The 21650-nt window shown below is 38.0% G+C and overlaps 1 protein-coding gene and 1 long non-coding RNA gene across 2 annotated transcripts in view; both read left to right on the plus strand.

Moving 5' to 3' along the window:
• Positions 1–21650, plus strand: part of LOC146871976 (uncharacterized) — a 522926-nt gene that overhangs the window by 360178 nt on the left and 141098 nt on the right. The gene's annotated exons all lie outside the window — the stretch shown is intronic.
• On the plus strand, positions 7182–20858 carry LOC146871978 (uncharacterized). Its single transcript, XM_085599803.1, has 2 exons — positions 7182–8509; positions 13332–20858. Exon 2 carries the CDS (start codon positions 13374–13376, stop codon positions 19836–19838), a length of 6465 nt encoding a protein of 2154 aa, XP_085455929.1. The 5' UTR covers positions 7182–8509; positions 13332–13373; the 3' UTR covers positions 19839–20858.

Here is a 21650-nt window from a genome sequence, read left to right on the forward strand (position 1 = left end):
TTGTAATGGGTTGTAATTTGCGACCTAGCTCATGCAAACTAATAATGTAAACCAAATTGCATCCTACTACTACTCTGTATGATGTGAACTGACCGATTAGTACATTGGTTGGTTCGCAAAATACAAATCCATTCAGTGAATGTGCAAATTGCAACCCCTTTTACCAAATGCATGTTTTGTACACGAGGCCAAGGCAAAGATTTACTAAAATACCACACAGTGCAGCAGCCCCAAATGCTGCATGAGAAGGAGAGACCAGGAGAGCACCATATTTACAGAAATATGTCGCTCTACTCCCCTCTCCCTAGCGACAGTGCAGAAATATGCTGCTGTGCGCTATGCACCCACCTTTCCACCGTAGTGCAAGGGTGTCTGCATGAGTCTACCATATGATTTGTACTGGAAGGGACCGCTACCCCCGGGGCTACAAAATAAATGGGTGGAGGGGCTGAACGCCCCCCCCCAAGCCCCGGGGACCACCACCCCCCGGGGCCTTTTGTTTTTTGAGGGAGGGGGGCTGCGTGGCCCCCCTCCTCGAGCCCTCGAGGGCCCTGGGGACCGCCACCCCCCCAGGGCCGGCTCGTGCAGTGTCCTGGGGTGCCCACCCCAGGACACTGTTGTTTGCTATTGGAGGGAGGGAGTTTCCCGCCCTCCCATAGCAAACTTCGTTTGGATTTTGAAAGAGAGAGCAGGGAAACCTGCTCTCTTTCAAAATCCAAACCATATTGCTTTTCCACACGGGGAGCTGCATGTCAGCAGCTCCCCATGTGGAAAAGCAATGCCGGCTCCCGAAGGACACGGGGAGCCGGCTGGGACCGTGGGGGCGTTGGGGCTCCCCCCACGGTCCCCAACATTTTTTATAAGCCCCGGGGGATGGGGTCCGCGGGGATAATGAAAATTAGTGATAGGGGCTATTTTTTTTTTTACGGTAAAATTGCGCATCCTATCGCGTTGGGTGCACGATTCCTCTCGCGTAAGGTGCGCAATTCCTAACGCGTTGGGTGCGCGACTCCAAGCAAAAAAAAATTAAATTGTTTTGAGATAAACATCAAGGTTATGTGTTTTGTTCTTGAGTGGCTCTAAAAAGAGCCGTTGTGTTCATTAAGAGTTTTTGGTACTTATAAGTAATAACAAAGTATTAAAAATCTAGTTTATAAAATATTTTAAAAAACAATAAAAACATAGTTTAATTTTTTTTTACAAATATGTAATTTTTTTTGTGTTAAATTGTGAAAAACAGTATAAAAACATAAATAAAGTAATTGATACACTGAAAAATAAAGATTTAGAAATCCTATGAAATTAATTAAAAATCATAGGTTAGAGATAAGTTATAGATAGGAATTAGCATTTAAAAAACCTTTGAAATTCACTTAAAAAACCATAGGTTTCAGGTATGTTATAGTTGGGAATTATCATTTAAAAAACCTTTGAAATTCACTGAAAAAAACCATAGGTTTCAGGCACCTTATAGTTAGGAATTAGCATTTAAAAAACCTTAGAAATTCACTGAAAACCATAGGTTTCAGGGGCGTTATAGTTATCTGGACATTTCCCTCGTACAAAACCATTGAAACCAATAAGTACATACCCACTCACTGATTCCTAGGTCTACACACCCATCCACTCACTCACCCGTACAGTCACTCATACTTATGGTCACTCAGTACAGGACTATCATATGCACTCATACACCTATATGGACACTCACACACCACCACTCATCCATAGTGGTACTCACACACCTACTCAGTCATGCAAATAATTATTCACACTGCCATTTACTCACCTATACAGTTATACACACACTAGCTCAATTACTCATACAAATACTAGCATTCTTACGCTCTGATACAATCAATGATACAAGCACACACTCGTCCATACAGCCACTCTCACTTATAGCCATTTCTGTACTCAAACACACATATATACTGCCGTTCACATATGTACTAAATCACAAATGTACTAATGAAATATAGATTCACTCACTAACTTAACCAAACACACACTCACCCACCCATACAGTCCATCGCAGATCTAGTCTTGAAACCATGCACCCAGTGAATCACCCACTCGCATATCTATGCACAGTCACACACACCCCACCCACACAAACACTCAGGCACCCATACAGATACTCAGACAACCAATCTATAACCCATATAGACAATCATGTAGCAATTTGCAAACCCATACAGCCACTTACACACCAGCAGACAGACGGATACAGACATTCACACAGTTTAGTCACTAACACATTCATTTAGTAAGATACGTTTAATCACTCACTTATAGAGTCAGTCACGCACCTACAAAATCATCCATTCACACACTTATACACCCACTCATTCTTCAATATGCCTTTCCCTATATATAATAAACATATTTAAACTTTATAGAAACACACAGACACTGGATGATGACATCAGTGATGTCATCAGTGATGTCACTGACCATGTCATGAGTGATGTAATATGTGATGTCATCAGCAGTGCATTGCGGGGGCGTGAGTTATAGTTAGCTGAACTAACTATAACAGCGGAATTTTAATGGTTTTGTACGAGGGAAATGTCCAGCTAACTATAACGCCCCTGAAACCTATGGTTTTTTCAGTGTATATATATATATATATATATATATATATATAATTCAAAGTATACCTTTCGGTGAGTTCTATAGGGCAAGAAGAACGAGCAGTACTCTGCAAGGGTATAAGGTGGTGGAAAAAGAAATGACTAATAGATTTATCCAAAGAGGGTACTCCTCCATAACCCTACAAAAAGCTTCAGATAAGGCTAAGAAATTGAGCAGAGAGAAAGTGTTTTTTGAGCCTTCGAAAACTGCGAAAAAGTAGAAAGATAGAGAAGAGACAAAAACGCAAAGGTTTATAACAACCGACAATACTAGGCATGGAGAAGTGAGATCAGTTTTGAGAAAGCATTGGCACCTTATTAGAGGAGACCCCACTATAGGCCCTCAAGTGAAAAAATACCCTGAAATAACATATAGAAAATCTAAATCCTTGAGAGACCTTATAGTCAAGAGTGAATATCAAGAAAATATGGGCATTCAAACTTGGTTATACCGGAGAGAGAGTTTTAGAAAATTTGTAAAATGTAAAGCATGCCAACATGGGGAGAACCTCACTGAATTGAAAAAGTTTTTAATAAAACTATAAAGATAAGAGGTTGTCTAAACTGCAAGTCGAGCTTTGTTGTATATATTTTAAAATGCCCTTGTGAGAAAATATATATAGGGAGCACAACATTACCGGCCCATAAAAGAATTTTGCAGCATTGGAGGGCAATAATTAACAAGGGCAGAAGTTATCCTGTAGCCAGGCACTTTGAGAAAAACCACCAGAGTAACCCGAACTTGATGCGCTATAGCTGCAGAGCAGAGATTCCAAGATAATGGAGGGGCGATATTACAGAAAAAGAACAGCGAAAACTAGAAACTTATTTGATCCCTGCGTTTGAAAGCAAATCAACCAATGGATTGAATATTGATGAAGATCTATTTAACAACTGCTGTAGAGTTTGCACATTCAGGAGAGCCATTGTTTATGTGAAGTTTAGGAGAAGGACAATGGACACTAGCACTTTATTACTAAGCACCTAAAAAAATATTTTATATAAGCTCTAGAATCACCACTGGCACATTAGAATTTTTTTCAAAACTAAAAACAAAAAGCTTCAAGCACTTTAAATAAGTAAGGCTGACATGAGAAAATACATATAGGAGGTCTATATGTAAAAAGGCAGCTAAGGAGCAGTAGGCACCGATGCACTTTGGATTTAAAGAAGAACTTTCCTTTTTGTGCCTAAATATATCTGTAGTTTTTATAGTCATCGAATAATTTGAATTGTTGATTTCAATTGTATTTTATTGATGAAATTAGGCACTAGCATTAGTAAATAATAGAGCAACATGTAAAACAAAACCTGTTCCAAAATGGTACCCGTATTTACCTAAATGTACTGCCTTGGGTTGCAATGGTATTTGTCCTATGTCAATTTATGCAATTGTACATTGTGTGTATTTAAAGTTAAGGAAAATGGTGATCCGTGTCGTGAAGAAGGCTGCGTGTAGCAGCCGAAACACATGGATACAGTCACAAGAAAATAATAAAAACATGAGTGAAATTCCTTTGGAGTGCTGGTTCGTTTCAGGAAGGAGAAAGGAGATGGGAATTTATATATATATATATATATATATATATATATATATATATATATATATATATTTCCACTTAAAAAACCATAGGTTTCACACATGTTATAGTTAGGTGGATATTTCACTCGTAAAAAACCAATGAAATTCCCCCGTTATAGTTAGTTCAGATAACTATAACTCGCACGCCCGCAATCCTCTGCTCATGACGTCACATATCACATCACTTATGACATGGTCAGTGGCATCACTCTTGACATCACTGATGACATCATCCTTGTGATAGAGTGGCGGTCGCGCGAGTTATAGTTATCTGAACTAACTATAACGGGGGAATTTCATTGGTTTTTTTACGAGTGAAATATCCACCTAACTATAACATGTGTGAAACCTATGGTTTTTTAAGTGAATTTGCAATGTTTTTTAAATGCTAATTCCTAACTATAACGTGTGTGAAACCTATGGTTTTTTCTGTGAATTTGTACGTTTTTTTAAATGCTAAGTTATGTATGTATTATTATTTTTTTTATAGATTTATTTTACAATAAACTACGTATAACATTTTTTTTTTCTTTTTTGTTTTTTCACCGTGCGCGCACCCCCGCGATATAAAAAGAAATATTTAAATGTTTTTTTCTGCCTTCGGGGTCCTTCAGGGACCCCCTGACAAAGGCTAGGGGGTCAGGAACTCTCTACCCTGCCCCCTTTTCACGTTCGCCACCTTCCTTTTCCACTCTCGCACTGAAAACAAACAAAATGGCGGCCGACACTTCCTGATTTCGACTTGAAACATGCACTTTCAATACCAGCAGCAGACTTCCTTGGTGAGCAGTAGCTTTACTACAGTGATCTAATGAGCATCTAGAGTGCTAACATTCTGAATGTATGGCAAATGTGTGACACATCTGAATGCCTTCTTGATGGAATCAAAGTAAGAAACTGAAAGAATGTCCTACTGAGGAGACTGTAGTAAATGAGGGAATTAGGAAACTTCAAAATAAATAAGTCTCCCAAAATGGCCACCAGAGACAAAAGAGCCCAAATGTAGCACAAATATCACCCAGATGTAGCCCTGGTATAGCCCAATGACAGAATGTCCCAGAGTGTTCTAACGAACAACTGGAGCGCTAACAGTCTTACTTATGACAAAAGTATGGCACACCTGAAGCCATCTTGATTGGAATAAAGTGGTAACACTTAAAACATTTAATTTACAAAGGAACAAAATGAGGGGGTTCATGTTGCCATAGAAATTATGATTAGTGCTGCAGAAAGAAAAATTTGGGCACATTTTGACTTCTCAAATCCTCTCCTATTTCATAAAAAAATTCTGACCTGCAGACTGAAACATGCACTTTGAATACCAGCAGCAGACTTCCCTCGTGAGCAGTAGCTTTACTACAGTGATCTAATGAGCAACTAGAGTGCTAACATTCAGAATTTATGGCAAATGTGAGACACATCTGAATGCCTTCTTGATGGAACCAAAGTAAAAAACTGAAAGTATTTCCTACTGAGGAGACTGCCGTAAATGAGGAAATCAGGAAACTTCATAGCAAATAAATCTCCCAAGATGGCCACCAAAGACAAAAGAGCCCAAATGTAGCCCAAATATCACCCAGATGTAGCCCAAGTATAGCCCAATGACAGAATGTCCCAGAGTGTTCTTAAGAACAACTAGAGCACTTACTGTCTTACTTATGACAAAAGTATGGCACACCTGAAGCCATCTTGATTGGAATAAACTGGTAACACTTAAAACATTTAATTTAAAAAGGAACACAATGAGGGGGTTCATTTTGCCATAGAAATTATGATTAGTGCTGAAGAAAGAACGTTGACTGACATGTAACAACCAATCAGAATTACGCTTGCGCACGTTAAGGTGCGCGTCTATAGATATGTATGTGCTTTTAACTGCAATTTTCTCAGGAACTACTGAACAGATTGACTCCATATATGCAAAAGGCACATCCCTGACCTGAGGACTACCTCTCTGCCAAATTTCAAGTAATTCTGTTCAGCCGTTCGGGCTGTACCTTCGACTAAAGGTCCTATGGGAAAATGCATGGGGAAAACGCATTTTGGGACCCCCCTTTTTTCTCGGCCCCCGCTTGACGAATCCCCTCGAGACTTTCAGGGTAGGAGCTGAGCGGAGCGCCCCATTAGTTTTGAAGATTTCGCAAAGATTCGTCAACCGGCGCCAAAGTTATTCAAAATAGAATTTTGAGATTCCCTATGGAAACACGGTCCTAACTATAACTATCTACTGGCGACCGCCAGTAGATAATGTGTGTATATATATATATATATATATATATATATATATATATTACCTACTGGCGGTCGCCAGTAGGTAGTTATAGTTAGGACCACGTTTCCATAGGAAAACCTCAACATTCTATTTTGAATAACTTTGGCGCCGGTCGACGAATCCTCGCGAATTTCTCAAAATAGGTGGGGCGCTACGCTCCGCTCCTACCCTGAAAGTCTCGGGGGGATCCGTCAAGCGGGGGCTGAGATAAAAGGGGGGTCCCAAAACGCGTTTTTCCCATGCATTTTTCCATAGGACCTTTAGAACGACCTACAGCCCGAACGGCTGAACAGAATTACTCAAAATTTGGCAGAGAGGTAGTCCTCAGGTCAAGGAAGTGCCTTTTGTAGGTTTGGTGTAAATCTGTTCAGTAGATTCTGAGAAAATAGCCTTTAAATCAATATATATATCTGAGCCCGCTTACGGTACGCTTACCGTACGCTTACGGTAAGCGTACGGTGGCGTGCGCGAGCGCGATTCTGATTGGCTCTTAGATCTTAGTAAACATTCGAATCGGCCGAAACCAGGAAGCGGCGGCCGCCATTTTGTGTATTTCACTCTGAAAAAAAAGAGTGAAAACAAAGAAAGGGGGCAATGAGGAGAGTTACAGACCCCCTAACAATTGTAAGGGGGTCAAAGAAGGACAGAAAAGTACAAAAAAAACATTTATTGATTTTAAAAAAAATCACGGGGTACGCGTACGGTAAGCTCACGGTAAGCGTACGGTAAAAAAAATAAAAATAAATAAATGAAAATCAGATTTAAGAGTTTAGAAATTAGGGAGCTCTAAAAAGAGCTGTTGTGTTTATGGAGTCATTTTTTTAGTGGTACTTACAAGTAAGTACCGATGCAGAGTCTAAGGTTCAAGAGGAAGACTCTGTTCCCTTCATCATTGAAGTGCACACCATCTCCTCTATAAATGTCTTGCATGTCGTAACGCAAGTTGTTGTGGTAAATGGCACCCATACCATAGTCACGGAGGAAAGCAGAAACAGATTTGTTGACGTGCTTTCTTGCTTTGTCAATCTGTGGACAGAAATGATTGGACCAGTTCCATTTTTGCCTTTGGCATATGTTGGAAAACACAAAGGCAGTTTTAGGGAAAAGTGTAAACAGTTGTGCAAAGGTGTCCTTCATAAGCATTTCCAGACCTACCCCAGTCAAAGTGCCTAGGTCATTGCCACCACAGTGCACTATTATGAGGTCAGGGTGTTGGATTTGCATGAAGGATTTCACCAATGGCATCAATTGGTGCCACTTTAACCCTCTCTGACCAATCCATTTAATGTCTACATTTGGCAAAGCAAGGTCTCTCACCATATCTGTTTTCTCTGCAAACTTTTCACTCCAGAAGACATAGCTGTGCCCTACAATCCACACTGTGAACATCTTCAAAGGAGAACTGGATGCACTCAGGAGGTGTCTTTCAGTAGAATGGCAATATGAAAATAAAGACAGTTTGGAAATGGAGGCATACATATTTTTTACAAAACAAAAAGAACTGATTGGCTGTTTCATACCATTCTAGAATAAAAAATAGGCTGTATGTGAAAATTAATAGAAGCATGTTTTGTATTGGTACAAAAAAATGTGTAACCAAAGAACAGTACTATGGATTTGCAGTTAGGTTTGAAAAGTCAAGCACTCTTGCTCTGTGGAATTGAAACATTGTGTGTCGAACTTCTGACCTAACTGCACACAGCAGTGTTCCATGAGCTGTTGCTATGGTAGCAGGCAGAAGTCAAGTTGGGGGAAGGGTACTAGGCAGAAGTCAAGTTGGGGGCAGGGTACTTTTGGAAAAGGGTTGGTTTTCAACCAATAGAAATGTGTCATTACATTTGAAAAAAAGGGGGAAGCACTGAGATTTGAAACTTACATGTATATGTGTGGAAAAATAGAGGGAAAGTTTGCCATTATCTGGTTCTGCTGAGAGGAGAGAGGTGTACAGAACAGAGATCCTGGCTCTGATAATCTGCTGTTTGAGTGACACATTTCTTTCACAACTAACTAAATTTAAAGGTGAGTTTACAGTTTGAGAGGGGATGTATGTGGTAACTTAAGAAATGAATAATAGAAATGGGAATTGTTTTTGTTGTAGTTACACATGGTGGATTCATAATGTGTCAGTCTGTAAAAGAGATTTTCACTTGGCCCGAAAAAAAAAGAGCAGTAAGTGTGCTTTCAAATTGGCAAAGAAATTTCGTTTTGGCACTTATGTGAAAACATGACTCTGTGTGCATAGAAGAATTATAGGCAGAAATGTATTGCGTCTTGCTCTGGTGATTTCACAGTTGCAGTAGATGGAAAAGAGGAGCGAATTTTTGGGGGAAGAAGCAGAGGCTTAGCACACACCCATGTGCTTGCCATGTATAGTCATGCACAGTAATTAGAAGCGGGTGGGGTTTTCAGGTTTAAGTCTGTAATGCAAATACATTCAGCATCACTAAGGCTGGTTGCCCCTGCTGGAGTGTAGGCAGTCACAGAGAATACACACGGTGGTGGTCTGAAAAAAAAACAGCTTGGACATGTGCATTTAAATAAATTTAAAAAAAAGGTTTCAGAATGTGTCAGTCTGTAAAAGTGATTTCAAAGTGTAAAAAGAGATTTTCACTTGGCCCGAAAAAAAAAGGAGCAGTAAGTGTGCTTTCAAATTGGCAAAGAAATTTCGTTTTGGCACTTATGTGAAAACATGACTCTGTGTGCATAGAAGAATTATAGGCAGAAATTTATTGCGTCTTGCTCTGGTGATTTCACAGTTGCAGTAGATGGAAAAGAGGAGCGAATTTTTGGGGGAAGAAGCAGAGGCTTAGCACACACCCATGTGCTTGCCATGTATAGTCATGCACAGTAATTAGAAGCGAGTGGGGTTTTCAGGTTTAAGTCTGTAATGCAAATACATTCAGCATCACTAAGGCTGGTTGCCCCTGCTGGAGTGTAGGCAGTCACAGAGAATACACACGGTGGTGGTCTGAAAAAAAAACAGCTTGGACATGTGCATTTAAATAAATTTAAAAAAAAGGTTTCAGAATGTGTCAGTCTGTAAAAGTGATTTCAAAGTGTAAAAAGAGATTTTTACTTGGCCCAAAAAAAAAAGAGCAGTAAGTGTGCTTTCAATTTGGCAAAGAAATTTCGTTTTGGCACTAATGTGAAAACATGACTCTGTGTCCATAGAAGAATTATAGGCAGAAATGTATTGCGTCTTGCTCTGGTGATTTCACAGTTGCAGTAGATGGAAAAGAGGAGCGAATTTTTGGGGGAAGAAGCAGAGGCTTAGCACACACCCATGTGCTTGCCATGTATAGTCATGCACAGTAATTAGAAGCGAGTGGGGTTTTCAGGTTTAAGTCTGTAATGCAAATACATTCAGCATCACTAAGGCTGGTTGCTCCTGCTGGAGTGTAGGCAGTCACAGAGAATACACACGGTGGTGGTCTGAAAAAAATACAGCTTGGACATGTGCATTTAAATAAATTTAAAAAAAAGGTTTCAGAATGTGTCAGTCTGTAAAAGTGATTTCAAAGTGTAAAAAGAGATTTTTACTTGGCCCAAAAAAAAAAGAGCAGTAAGTGTGCTTTCAATTTGGCAAAGAAATTTCGTTTTGGCACTAATGTGAAAACATGACTCTGTGTCCATAGAAGAATTATAGGCAGAAATGTATTGCGTCTTGCTCTGGTGATTTCACAGTTGCAGTAGATGGAAAAGAGGAGCGAATTTTTGGGGGAAGAAGCAGAGGCTTAGCACACACCCATGTGCTTGCCATGTATAGTCATGCACAGTAATTAGAAGCGAGTGGGGTTTTCAGGTTTAAGTCTGTAATGCAAATACATTCAGCATCACTAAGGCTGGTTGCTCCTGCTGGAGTGTAGGCAGTCACAGAGAATACACACGGTGGTGGTCTGAAAAAAAAACAGCTTGGACATGTGCATTTAAATAAATTTAAAAAAAAGGTTTCAGAATGTGTCAGTCTGTAAAAGTGATTTCAAAGTGTAAAAAGAGATTTTCACTTGGCCCAAAAAAAACAGAGCAGTAAGTGTGCTTTCAAATTGGCAAAGAAATTTCGTTTTGGCACTTATGTGAAAACATGACTCTGTGTGCATAGAAGAATTATAGGCAGAAATGTATTGCGTCTTGCTCTGGTGATTTCACAGTTGCAGTAGATGGAAAAGAGGAGCGAATTTTTGGGGGAAGAAGCAGAGGCTTAGCACACACCCATGTGCTTGCCATGTATAGTCATGCACAGTAATTAGAAGCGAGTGGGGTTTTCAGGTTTAAGTCTGTAATGCAAATACATTCAGCATCACTAAGGCTGGTTGCTCCTGCTGGAGTGTAGGCAGTCACAGAGAATACACACGGTGGTGGTCTGAAAAAAAAACAGCTTGGACATGTGCATTTAAATAAATTTAAAAAAAAGGTTTCAGAATGTGTCAGTCTGTAAAAGTGATTTCAAAGTGTAAAAAGAGATTTTTACTTGGCCCAAAAAAAAAGAGCAGTAAGTGTGCTTTCAATTTGGCAAAGAAATTTCGTTTTGGCACTAATGTGAAAACATGACTCTGTGTGCATAGAAGAATTATAGGCAGAAATGTATTGCGTCTTGCTCTGGTGATTTCACAGTTGCAGTAGATGGAAAAGAGGAGCGAATTTTTGGGGGAAGAAGCAGAGGCTTAGCACACACCCATGTGCTTGCCATGTATAGTCATGCACAGTAATTAGAAGCGAGTGGGGTTTTCAGGTTTAAGTCTGTAATGCAAATACATTCAGCATCACTAAGGCTGGTTGCCCCTGCTGGAGTGTAGGCAGTCACAGAGAATACACACGGTGGTGGTCTGAAAAAAAAACAGCTTCGACATGTGCATTTAAATAAATTTAAAAAAAAAGGTTTCAGAATGTGTCAGTCTGTAAAAGTGATTTCAAAGTGTAAAAAGAGATTTTCACTTGGCCCGAAAAAAAAAGGAGCAGTAAGTGTGCTTTCAAATTGGCAAAGAAATTTCGTTTTGGCACTTATGTGAAAACATGACTCTGTGTGCATAGAAGAATTATAGGCAGAAATGTATTGCGTCTTGCTCTGGTGATTTCACAGTTGCAGTAGATGGAAAAGAGGAGCGAATTTTTGGGGGAAGAAGCAGAGGCTTAGCACACACCCATGTGCTTGCCATGTATAGTCATGCACAGTAATTAGAAGCGAGTGGGGTTTTCAGGTTTAAGTCTGTAATGCAAATACATTCAGCATCACTAAGGCTGGTTGCCCCTGCTGGAGTGTAGGCAGTCACAGAGAATACACACGGTGGTGGTCTGAAAAAAAAACAGCTTCGACATGTGCATTTAAATAAATTTTAAAAAAAAGGTTTCAGAATGTGTCAGTCTGTAAAAGTGATTTCAAAGTGTAAAAAGAGATTTTCACTTGGCCCGAAAAAAAAAGGAGCAGTAAGTGTGCTTTCAAATTGGCAAAGAAATTTCGTTTTGGCACTTATGTGAAAACATGACTCTGTGTGCATAGAAGAATTATAGGCAGAAATGTATTGCGTCTTGCTCTGGTGATTTCACAGTTGCAGTAGATGGAAAAGAGGAGCGAATTTTTGGGGGAAGAAGCAGAGGCTTAGCACACACCCATGTGCTTGCCATGTATAGTCATGCACAGTAATTAGAAGCGAGTGGGGTTTTCAGGTTTAAGTCTGTAATGCAAATACATTCAGCATCACTAAGGCTGGTTGCCCCTGCTGGAGTGTAGGCAGTCACAGAGAATACACACGGTGGTGGTCTGAAAAAAAAACAGCTTGGACATGTGCATTTAAATAAATTTAAAAAAAAAGGTTTCAGAATGTGTCAGTCTGTAAAAGTGATTTCAAAGTGTAAAAAGAGATTTTCACTTGGCCCAAAAAAAAAAGAGCAGTAAGTGTGCTTTCAAATTGGCATAGAAATTTCGTTTTGGCACTTATGTGAAAACATGACTCTGTGTGCATAGAAGAATTATAGGCAGAAATGTATTGCGTCTTGCTCTGGTGATTTCACAGTTGCAGTAGATGGAAAAGAGGAGCGAATTTTTGGGGGAAGAAGCAGAGGCTTAGCACACACCCATGTGCTTGCCATGTATAGTCATGCACAGTAATTAGAAGCGAGTGGGGTTTTCAGGTTTAAGTCTGTAATGCAAATACATTCAGCATCACTAAGGCTGGTTGCTCCTGCTGGAGTGTAGGCAGTCACAGAGAATACACACGGCGGTGGTCTGAAAAAAAAACAGCTTGGACATGTGCATTTAAATAAATTTAAAAAAAAGGTTTCAGAATGTGTCAGTCTGTAAAAGTGATTTCAAAGTGTAAAAAGAGATTTTCACTTGGCCCGAAAAAAAAAGAGCAGTAAGTGTGCTTTCAAATTGGCAAAGAAATTTCGTTTTGTCACTAATGTGAAAACATGACTCTGTGTGCATAGAAGAATTATAGGCAGAAATTTATTGCGTCTTGCTCTGGTGATTTCACAGTTGCAGTAGATGGAAAAGAGGAGCGAATTTTTGGGGGAAGATGCAGAGGCTTAGCACACACCCATGTGCTTGCCATGTATAGTCATGCACAGTAATTAGAAGCGAGTGGGGTTTTCAGGTTTAAGTCTGTAATGCAAATACATTCAGCATCACTAAGGCTGGTGGCCCCTGCTGGAGTGTAGGCAGTCACAGAGAATACACACGGTGGTGATCTGAAAAAAAAAAAAAGCTTGGACATGTGCATTTAAATAAATTTTAAAAAAAGAGCAGTTTGTGTGCATTGAAAATGGCAAAGAAATTTCGTTTTGTGACTATTGTGAAAAGAAATGTAGTAATATATTTAAATACAATAAAGGATTTTTTTTTTAGTTTTTTTCAGGTATTGCTGAAGAACAGTGAACAAAATTTAAGATGCCTACAAAATCTCGAGTTCAAAAAACGCTAAAAAAAAAACTATATTTGAGGACAACTGGAGGACCAAAGTTAGTAGAAGATGCTGATGTTGGGAAAAAGAAAAAATCTTCTGGTAAGCAAAAAAGACAATTCCTAAACAAAATATTGAAAACAAACAAAAATGTACAAAATGTCTGTTCTCGGAAAAATGTAACAAAACCTACAGAACAGCAAAAAATTGAGGATTTAGTTAATGCAAATATACCTTCTGCAATTGAAAAGTTTAACATAAACAGAAAAACAGCATTTAAAGAGATACGTAGAAAAATGTTTCAGAGAAGAGTTATGTCCAATTTGATAAAGGATATAAAGAAATATAAGCAGAAGGCTAAATATTATAAGAGAAAAAAAGAAATTGAAGCCATTGCAGCAAAAGCATTAGAATTAAAAAGGAAACTATTCATATTAATTTTGAATAGGATGCGTACATTAGATAAAATGGTTAATGTACTGAAATCACAAAGCAAAAGCAAAAGAGTAGTGAACAGAACAAACTTTTGTAAAGTGTTTTTAGGAAAGTGGATGCATAGTTCAAGTAGTGAACCTTTTTTTAATGAAGAAAGCTATTTTCAAAGCAATAGTTTGCTGCATGCAGTTGACACCAGAGGTCGTTCATACGAAGTAAAAAACGGTTGCATAATGGAGAAGGAGATAATGGTTCCAAGAGATGAGGTACAAGTGATGGCAGATGAGGCAATGGGGAGACGTCCTAAAGCCCCAGTGTACACTTGGAATTGTAGTAGTATTTGCACTGTGCGTCAGGAATCTATTGACAGATTTCGAGAGTTTCTAAGAGAATATAGTAAAAAAAGTGTAAAACAAAAGATTAAGGTGCTTCAAAGTCTGGATCCATGCAGAGTGAGAGAGAATACTGGTTTGCAGGGTCATTCTCTTGCTTGTCTATCTAGAAAAGTGTGCAATAGTGTTTTCCATCATTTTAGGATGCTGGCTGTTCATCATACTGAAATAAGAAAGTTTGTGAGACGGTTGTATTTTGCCAAAAGTCCAGCAATAAAGTTAAATGAATTGAATAGGGCTCTGTTCCGAGGAACGGTATCAGATGTAGAGAAGGTTGTTGATGAAATTCAGTTTTGTTACTTTGGTCCTGAACAAAACAGTGCAGAGAAGGACACAATAAATGAGGCAGAAGTGGAAGAGAATGTAGAACCCTCTGTAAGTAACACATTTAATGATCACATAACAAAATTTGCAATAGTCTCTAATGAAAGACCAAATGTTACTTGTATTTGTTGCCGCAGAACTCATTATAGAAAACAAACTAGGAATGTTGATCTCTACAGAAAGAGTGAAAATGAAGATAATTATAAGTGGATGGATTTTGCCACATATATATTTCTTGAAAATTGTTTTGAATTGGGTGAAGATCAGCGTATTTGCAAATACTGCTACAACAAGTTAGAGGAAAATAGAATGCCGACCAGAGCTGTACATAATAATTTAGAATTGGATGCTATTCCTGCTGAACTTTCTGAATTAAATACATATGAGTCTATACTCATTCAATGTGTTCATCCGTTCCAGACCATAGTACGTATGGAGCCCAAAACTGGTAAATTACCTCCTTCAGATTTACTGAGAGGTTTAAAAGGTAGAGTGGTGTATTTGCCCTTGGATTTGAAAAAAAATATGGAAACTATTGATGCAGATACTTTGGAAACTGAACCATTAATTATTCTGGTTAATGGTGTCCCTACAAAGAATAAGAAGATTTGGCAGGAGCTGGTAGATGTGCGGAAAGTACAAAGAGCAAATTTGTATTTGAAAAAAAATAACAAATGGTATGAATCAATTTATATAGAAGAAGAAGAAGAAGAAGAAGATTTACAAGGAGACACAGAAACACCAACTGGACAAATTGAAAAAGTGGACAAGTCAAAGGAAGAAGAAATTTATGAACATTTTAGCATACATCCTCTCCATTCGAAAGAAGTTATGGGAGACAATATTGATCTCTTTCAGATGAAGAAAGCAAAAGGAAATCCTGTGAGTGTATGGGAGGAGAGCTTGGAAGCTCGATGTTTTCCCCAGCTGTTTCCTAAAGGAAAAGGAGGACGATACGATGAACGTCCGGAACAGATTCCAGCTTCTGAGTATCGGACTACAAGACTATATGCTGAAGATCCCAGATTTCGACAAAGTATCCCTTATTTGTTCCATCTTTTATTTGAAAGCGACTTGTCTGCACTGTCTTATGCAGTAAATCACATTTTAAAAAGTGGAGTACATTTACAAAATGTGTCTGCTAAGGATTTTATGGAGAAAGTGCAGCACCGAGATGATCATTTGGAAACACAACTGATCAATCTGATGGCTTGTCAGCGTGGGACAAATGAATATTGGTACCGACGCCATGGTGAACTAAAATGCATGTTACGCAACTTAGGAACACCAACATGGTTCCTTACCCTAAGCTGCGCCGAGTACGCTTGGGATGATTTACTGGATTTTCTACGAGAGGCCAATTCAAACATTGAAAACATCGAATACAAGACAGCAGGAGAACTGTGCTCATTGGATCCGGTTAATGTTTGCAGATATTTCAATCATAGATTTGAGGCTATGATGTCCTTCATCTGCAATAAAAAAAATCCACCCCTTGGAGAAGTAGTGGATTTCTTTTGGAGAAAAGAGTACCAGGCAAGAGGTGCTCCTCATATTCATATGCTGCTGTGGATCAAGGATGCCCCAAAGTTTGGAACAGATACTGATGAAGCAGTGTTATCTTACATTGAAGAATATGCAACATGTGCTATACCTAAAAACACAGAAGAGAACAAGTTAAAGGAGCAAGTTCTACGTTTCCAAAGTCATCGGTGTGGAAAATACTGTCGACGGAAATACAAGAGCAAAGAAAAATACTACACTAAATGTCGATTTGGATTTCCTAGACCTGTTCTTACAAATGGAAGAGTCAACAGTTTTATGTCAGCTGTGAGACATACTATCACAAGAAAATCACCTAAGAATACCTACAACCTTAAAAGAAAAGAAGAATCAAAAAATATAAATGACTACAACCCAGTCATTTTATCCATGTGGAACGCTAACATGGATATACAGTATGTTGCTGACAATTCCATTGCTGTTGCTCGATATGTAACGTCTTACATTACGAAATCAGAAAAAACAGAATTGAAGGAAATGTGGGAAGAGATTTCTCACGAGAAGACTGTCAGTAAGAAGCTGTACAGTTTTAGTTTGAAGATGTTATCGCATCGAGAAATTGGATCCTACGAATGTTCAGATAGGTTATCTTCTGCAAGTCTCTACTCGAAGTCAAGAAGAATAATTTGGGCAAGTTTAGGCCTTGCAGCAATGAGAAATCGGGTACTGAAATCTGTTGGAGAAATTGAATATTTGGCCGAGAATGACCCAGAAAGTACAGACATATTGAAAACAAACATGTTGGACACATATTATCCCAAGAGAAGTCATCATCTGGAGAACATGTGTCTCTATGAAGTGCTGCAGAACTACATTTATTCACGGAAAGCTGCAGAAGACATCAACAGTGGAAAATATAAAGTTGTTGGTGAAGAAGGATGTTTGGTGAAGCAAACCAAAGGAAGTTTGATAAATCACCGGAAGCTGAGTTGCGACACTACCGACAAGAAAGAATTTTACTACTTGGCTCTTTTACAGTTGTTTAAACCATGGCGTACAGAGGATGAACTACTGGGAGAATTCCAGAGCTATGAAGATTCTTTTAATGCTTGCAAAGACAGCATACAATGCAGTACATTCTCAACTTATCTGCAAATGTTAAATGAAGAAATTGAACAGGAAACTACAATTGCAGCAGAAATAGCTAGAGACAGTTCTCAGGACAGCCAAAGTTCAGGAACACACAGTCAAGATCCCCTAGGACAACCAATCGTTGAAAATGAAGCATCAATAGCCATGAATGAAGTGGAAACGGCTATGAATCTAGCTCAAGAAGAATTTATAGACTTAGAAAATTTGGAAAGACAACTGAATCAAGAGCAGCAACAAATTTATGAAGAGATCAGAAACAAAATTGATCACGGATTTCTACATATCAAAAAAGAGTGCTCATGCACATCATTTCATCCAATCAGGATGTATGTAAGCGGACAAGCTGGCACTGGAAAAAGTTTCCTAATTAAAGTCATCAGAAGCTACCTAAAGCAAAAAACGGATTCTACTTTGTCTTGTGTGGTTACTGCTCCAACTGGGTTAGCAGCATATAACATAAAAGGAATCACCTTACATCGTTTGCTAATGTTACCAGTGGAGCATGAGAACAAAATACAATTCAACAAGCTAACTGGAGAAGCATCCTTGGAAGTTTCACGAGTATTGAAGAAGATGCAAGTTCTCATTATTGATGAGGTGAGCATGGTATCAAACTTAATGCTTGCCTTTGTGCATTTAAGAATGCAGCAAATTTTGAAGACAGACTATGACGTGTTATTTGGTGGAAAACACGTCATAGTTTTTGGGGATCTTTTGCAACTTACTCCAGTTAAAGGACAACCAGTGTTTAATACTGTGACACATGAAGACACGAAGAAGTCATTGGGAAGCATTGGAAATACAAATATTTGGTCCTTCTTTGAGTACAAGGAACTTACAACTAATATGAGGCAAGCAAACGATGAAGAATATGGAAGTATTCTGAAAGATATCAGGATTGGACTACTCACAGATGTTGGGAAAAAAGCATTACAGAGTCGGCTGCTACATAATTTATTTCCAAAGGAAGAAATAGTTGCAGAGAAAATATACAAGAATATTGCAGAAAACAAAAGTGTCATCTGCTTAATGCCAACTCTACGTGAATGCTCAATATTTAATGAGGAGCTTTTGAAATTGGAAAAGGAAGACATCAGGAAATTGGAAGCAGTGGACAAAATTGAGGATGGAAGAATTACAGTCACAGTAACAGGCAAACTGAAAAATAAATTGGACTCACTAGAGAAGAACATCTCCAAAACAGCAGGATTAGAAAAAAATCTTTATGTTTGCATGAACTGTAGAGTGTTTTTAAGGAGAAATTTGGATGTTGAGAAAGGCTTAGTGAATGGAGCGATGGGAAGAGTTGTGGGTTTTATTAATTATCAGAAAAAAGAAGGAATTGAATGTTTACAGATAAAATTTGATCAGATAGAGGAAGTTAAAGACATTTGTCGTTGTTCAGTTCGTTTCATGCTTGTGAAAGACTTATATGTACGTAGGAAGCAGTTTCCGTTTTCACTAGCATATGCTGTAACTATCCACAAGTCTCAAGGATTGACTGTAGATTGTGCATTTGTGAACATTGGTTCAACTGTGTTCAAAGAAGGTATGGCATATGTAGCTTTGTCACGAGTCAAAACATTATCAGGTTTATTCATGATAGACTTTGATGACTCAAAAGTTAGTGCTGATACAAACTGTGTAAAGGAGTATAATAGATTAAGAAGAAGCTATGCTCCTCATTTAGGTCAGTATCCTGTGTTGGAGAAACGTGTAGTTTCTCGTAAAAGGAGAAATGAGAATATCTGTAATGAAGATGTAGAGAAGAGGAAAAAAAAGAGGAGTGATGTAATTGCAAGCAAAAAGAATAAGGAAAATGAAGAACAGGTTGTAGGATGTCATTTTGAAAATAGCTCTGGTGTCAACTGCTACGCTAATGTAGTGCTGAATGTTGCATTTTATCTGGAAAGTTTGCAAGAGCAGATAATAGTAAATCAGGGAAAAAGATTCTGTTCAGAGCTCAGTCTCCTTTTTCAAAAGCTGAGTAAAGATAAAACTCAAATAGAAAGTGCTACTGAAATTAGAAAACTTTTAGATGTATGTTCAGGACGAACACAGTTTTCTCAAAATGAACAGCAAGATGCACACGAATTTTTGATGTATTTTCTTCAGGTAGTGGAAGAAGAAGGAGTTCCCATTGACATTGTTTTTGGTCTCTCTTATAAATGGGAACATAGTTGTGATAATTGTTATAATATATGTGGCTCTATTGTTGATAATGAAAGGTTTATTTATTTGACATTGCCAGAGAGTAAAACAGTCACTTTTGCAAAATTAGTTAAAGATGCTAATCATAGCATGAAATGTGGTGAGTGTAATTCTGACATGTTTTCAACATTAATTTTAAGGGAATACGGACAGTATGTAATTTTAATGATGCAACGATGTAGAGCTGATGGATCAAAATTGGATACTTTAATAAAGAAGTTTACAGGACAGCAATTATCAATTTCAGGAAAAACTTTTGTAACTGTTGCAATAATTTTCCATGATGGACCTACTGTTACTTCTGGACATTACACAGTTTATCTAAAATGTGAAAAAGGCTGGACACTGTGTAATGATTCCAAATTGATTTTCAAACAACGTTTGCCTTTTGATTTAGCAAATTCCTATCTAATCTTCCTGAAACCTAAATTTTAGAGAGATTTGGCAAGATCTGGACAAAATAATTTTACCATTTTACTGGATTACCATTGCAATTTTGTAGAAAAAAGATTTTTAAAATTATCATTTGGCCTAAAGGAAAGATAACCAATTGTAATGTGGACTTTTTTAAATTTTAATGCAATTTTCAAAAACCAATAATTTAGAGATAATCGGTAACTTCTGCACATTTTAATTTATGGAATGCTATTGGACTGCCATTGGAAATTTTTTCAAAAATGATTTAAAAAATTACTATTTGGCCATGTGGAAAAGTAAGCAATTCTATTGTGGACTAAATAAATTATTCAAAAAATTTTCGTGAACCAAAATGTTACAGAGAATTGGTGAGATCTGGACAGATTAAACTTTAGAATTTTAATGGTTTTCCCTTGGAAATTTATTCCAGGAAAAAAAAAAAAATACTATTTGGCCTAAAGGAAATAAAATCAGATGTATTTTGGAGTTATTTGAGATATAATATTGTGATTATACTTCTGAAACAAACATATCAGACGGTATTTTAAAGAAAAAAGTATTGTTTTTAGATGATATTTTTTTAGAATAATATGCATTTCTGTAATGATAAGTTTAAGTGAGAAGACATTCTGGGCTTTTTTAATACAATCTTTGTGATTGTTAATTTTTTTTGCCCGCTGTAAAATGATGAATGCAATTGCTTTCACAATTAATAGTGAAATGCAATATATTCTGAAAACAGCAAAAATAAGGCAAAAATATTTTTTTTAAAAAAATGTAAATATGTGTATTGTATTATAAAATGGATAAAAAATATTAATACTTTTTTCTTTATTTTCAGATCGATATAGAAAATTTTCGGAAACTACAACCATTTTAAAAACTATTTTTAAAAAAAACAAATGAATAAATATTTTTTTGAGTGAGTATGGTAAGTTAAAAATAAAAATTGTAGTCTCTCAAGGACTTTGTAATGAGATAAATGATTTTTAGTGTTTTTTTTTAAAAAATAAAAAAAAGGTACGCTTACCGTACGCGTACGGTAAAAAAAAAAAAAAAAAGTTTTTAAAAAAAAAGAAAAAAAAAGATGAAAGATAAGGTTGGCTCTTAAAAGAACCGTTGTGTTCATGCAGGGACAGAGGAAAGAAAGATTGGGAATATTAGACGGTACGACAAGTGTGCTGATCTATTTTACTGTTCACCAGGGAAACACTGGTCTCCCTATAAGTAATTAGATCGTGACAAGTGGCGCACCGTACTTCAACCCTCGCAAACCGAGGGTTAATTTCCAGAGGGCCAGCAAAAGGAGATTCTCCCCCCACAGATGAAGGGCTCACCTGACCTGCAGAAGAAGGAGTCTGCCCTGCAGATGATGGTCCAGGCTGAGCTGCTGTGGATGTACTGGCTCGTCTTTCTGAAGAGTTACCTCCAAAAAGATGACCATGTGTCCTTCTGTGTACTTCCTGGAGGTGTCTCTTCATGGTGTGATTCCCAAAGGAATACTTCCTGTTAGGATTACCTCTAGAAAGTACACGCTTACACAGCTTGCAAGTAACTAAGGGTGCATTCACCTTTTGCTGGCCTTCTGGAAAAGTAAAATACTCCCAAACGTAAGAAGGCTTTACTTTCCTCGCTCTCTGCCTCAAGACAGTGCTGCTGGTGCTAGCCTCACTCTCAGAAGAGCTCTGCTGTTCTGCCATCGTATCCCAAAGACAAACCAGCTCCTTCTCCCAAGGGATCACAAGCAGAAATGAGGGGAATGGGTGTGGTGTAGGAGAGTTCTAGAACTGAAAGTAGTTTCAACCAATCAAAAGTTGTGTTTCAAGATCA

This window comes from Triturus cristatus, chromosome 1_1 (genome assembly GCF_964204655.1).
Source record: "Triturus cristatus chromosome 1_1, aTriCri1.1, whole genome shotgun sequence".
In the NCBI taxonomy this organism is placed as follows: domain Eukaryota; kingdom Metazoa; phylum Chordata; class Amphibia; order Caudata; family Salamandridae; genus Triturus; species Triturus cristatus.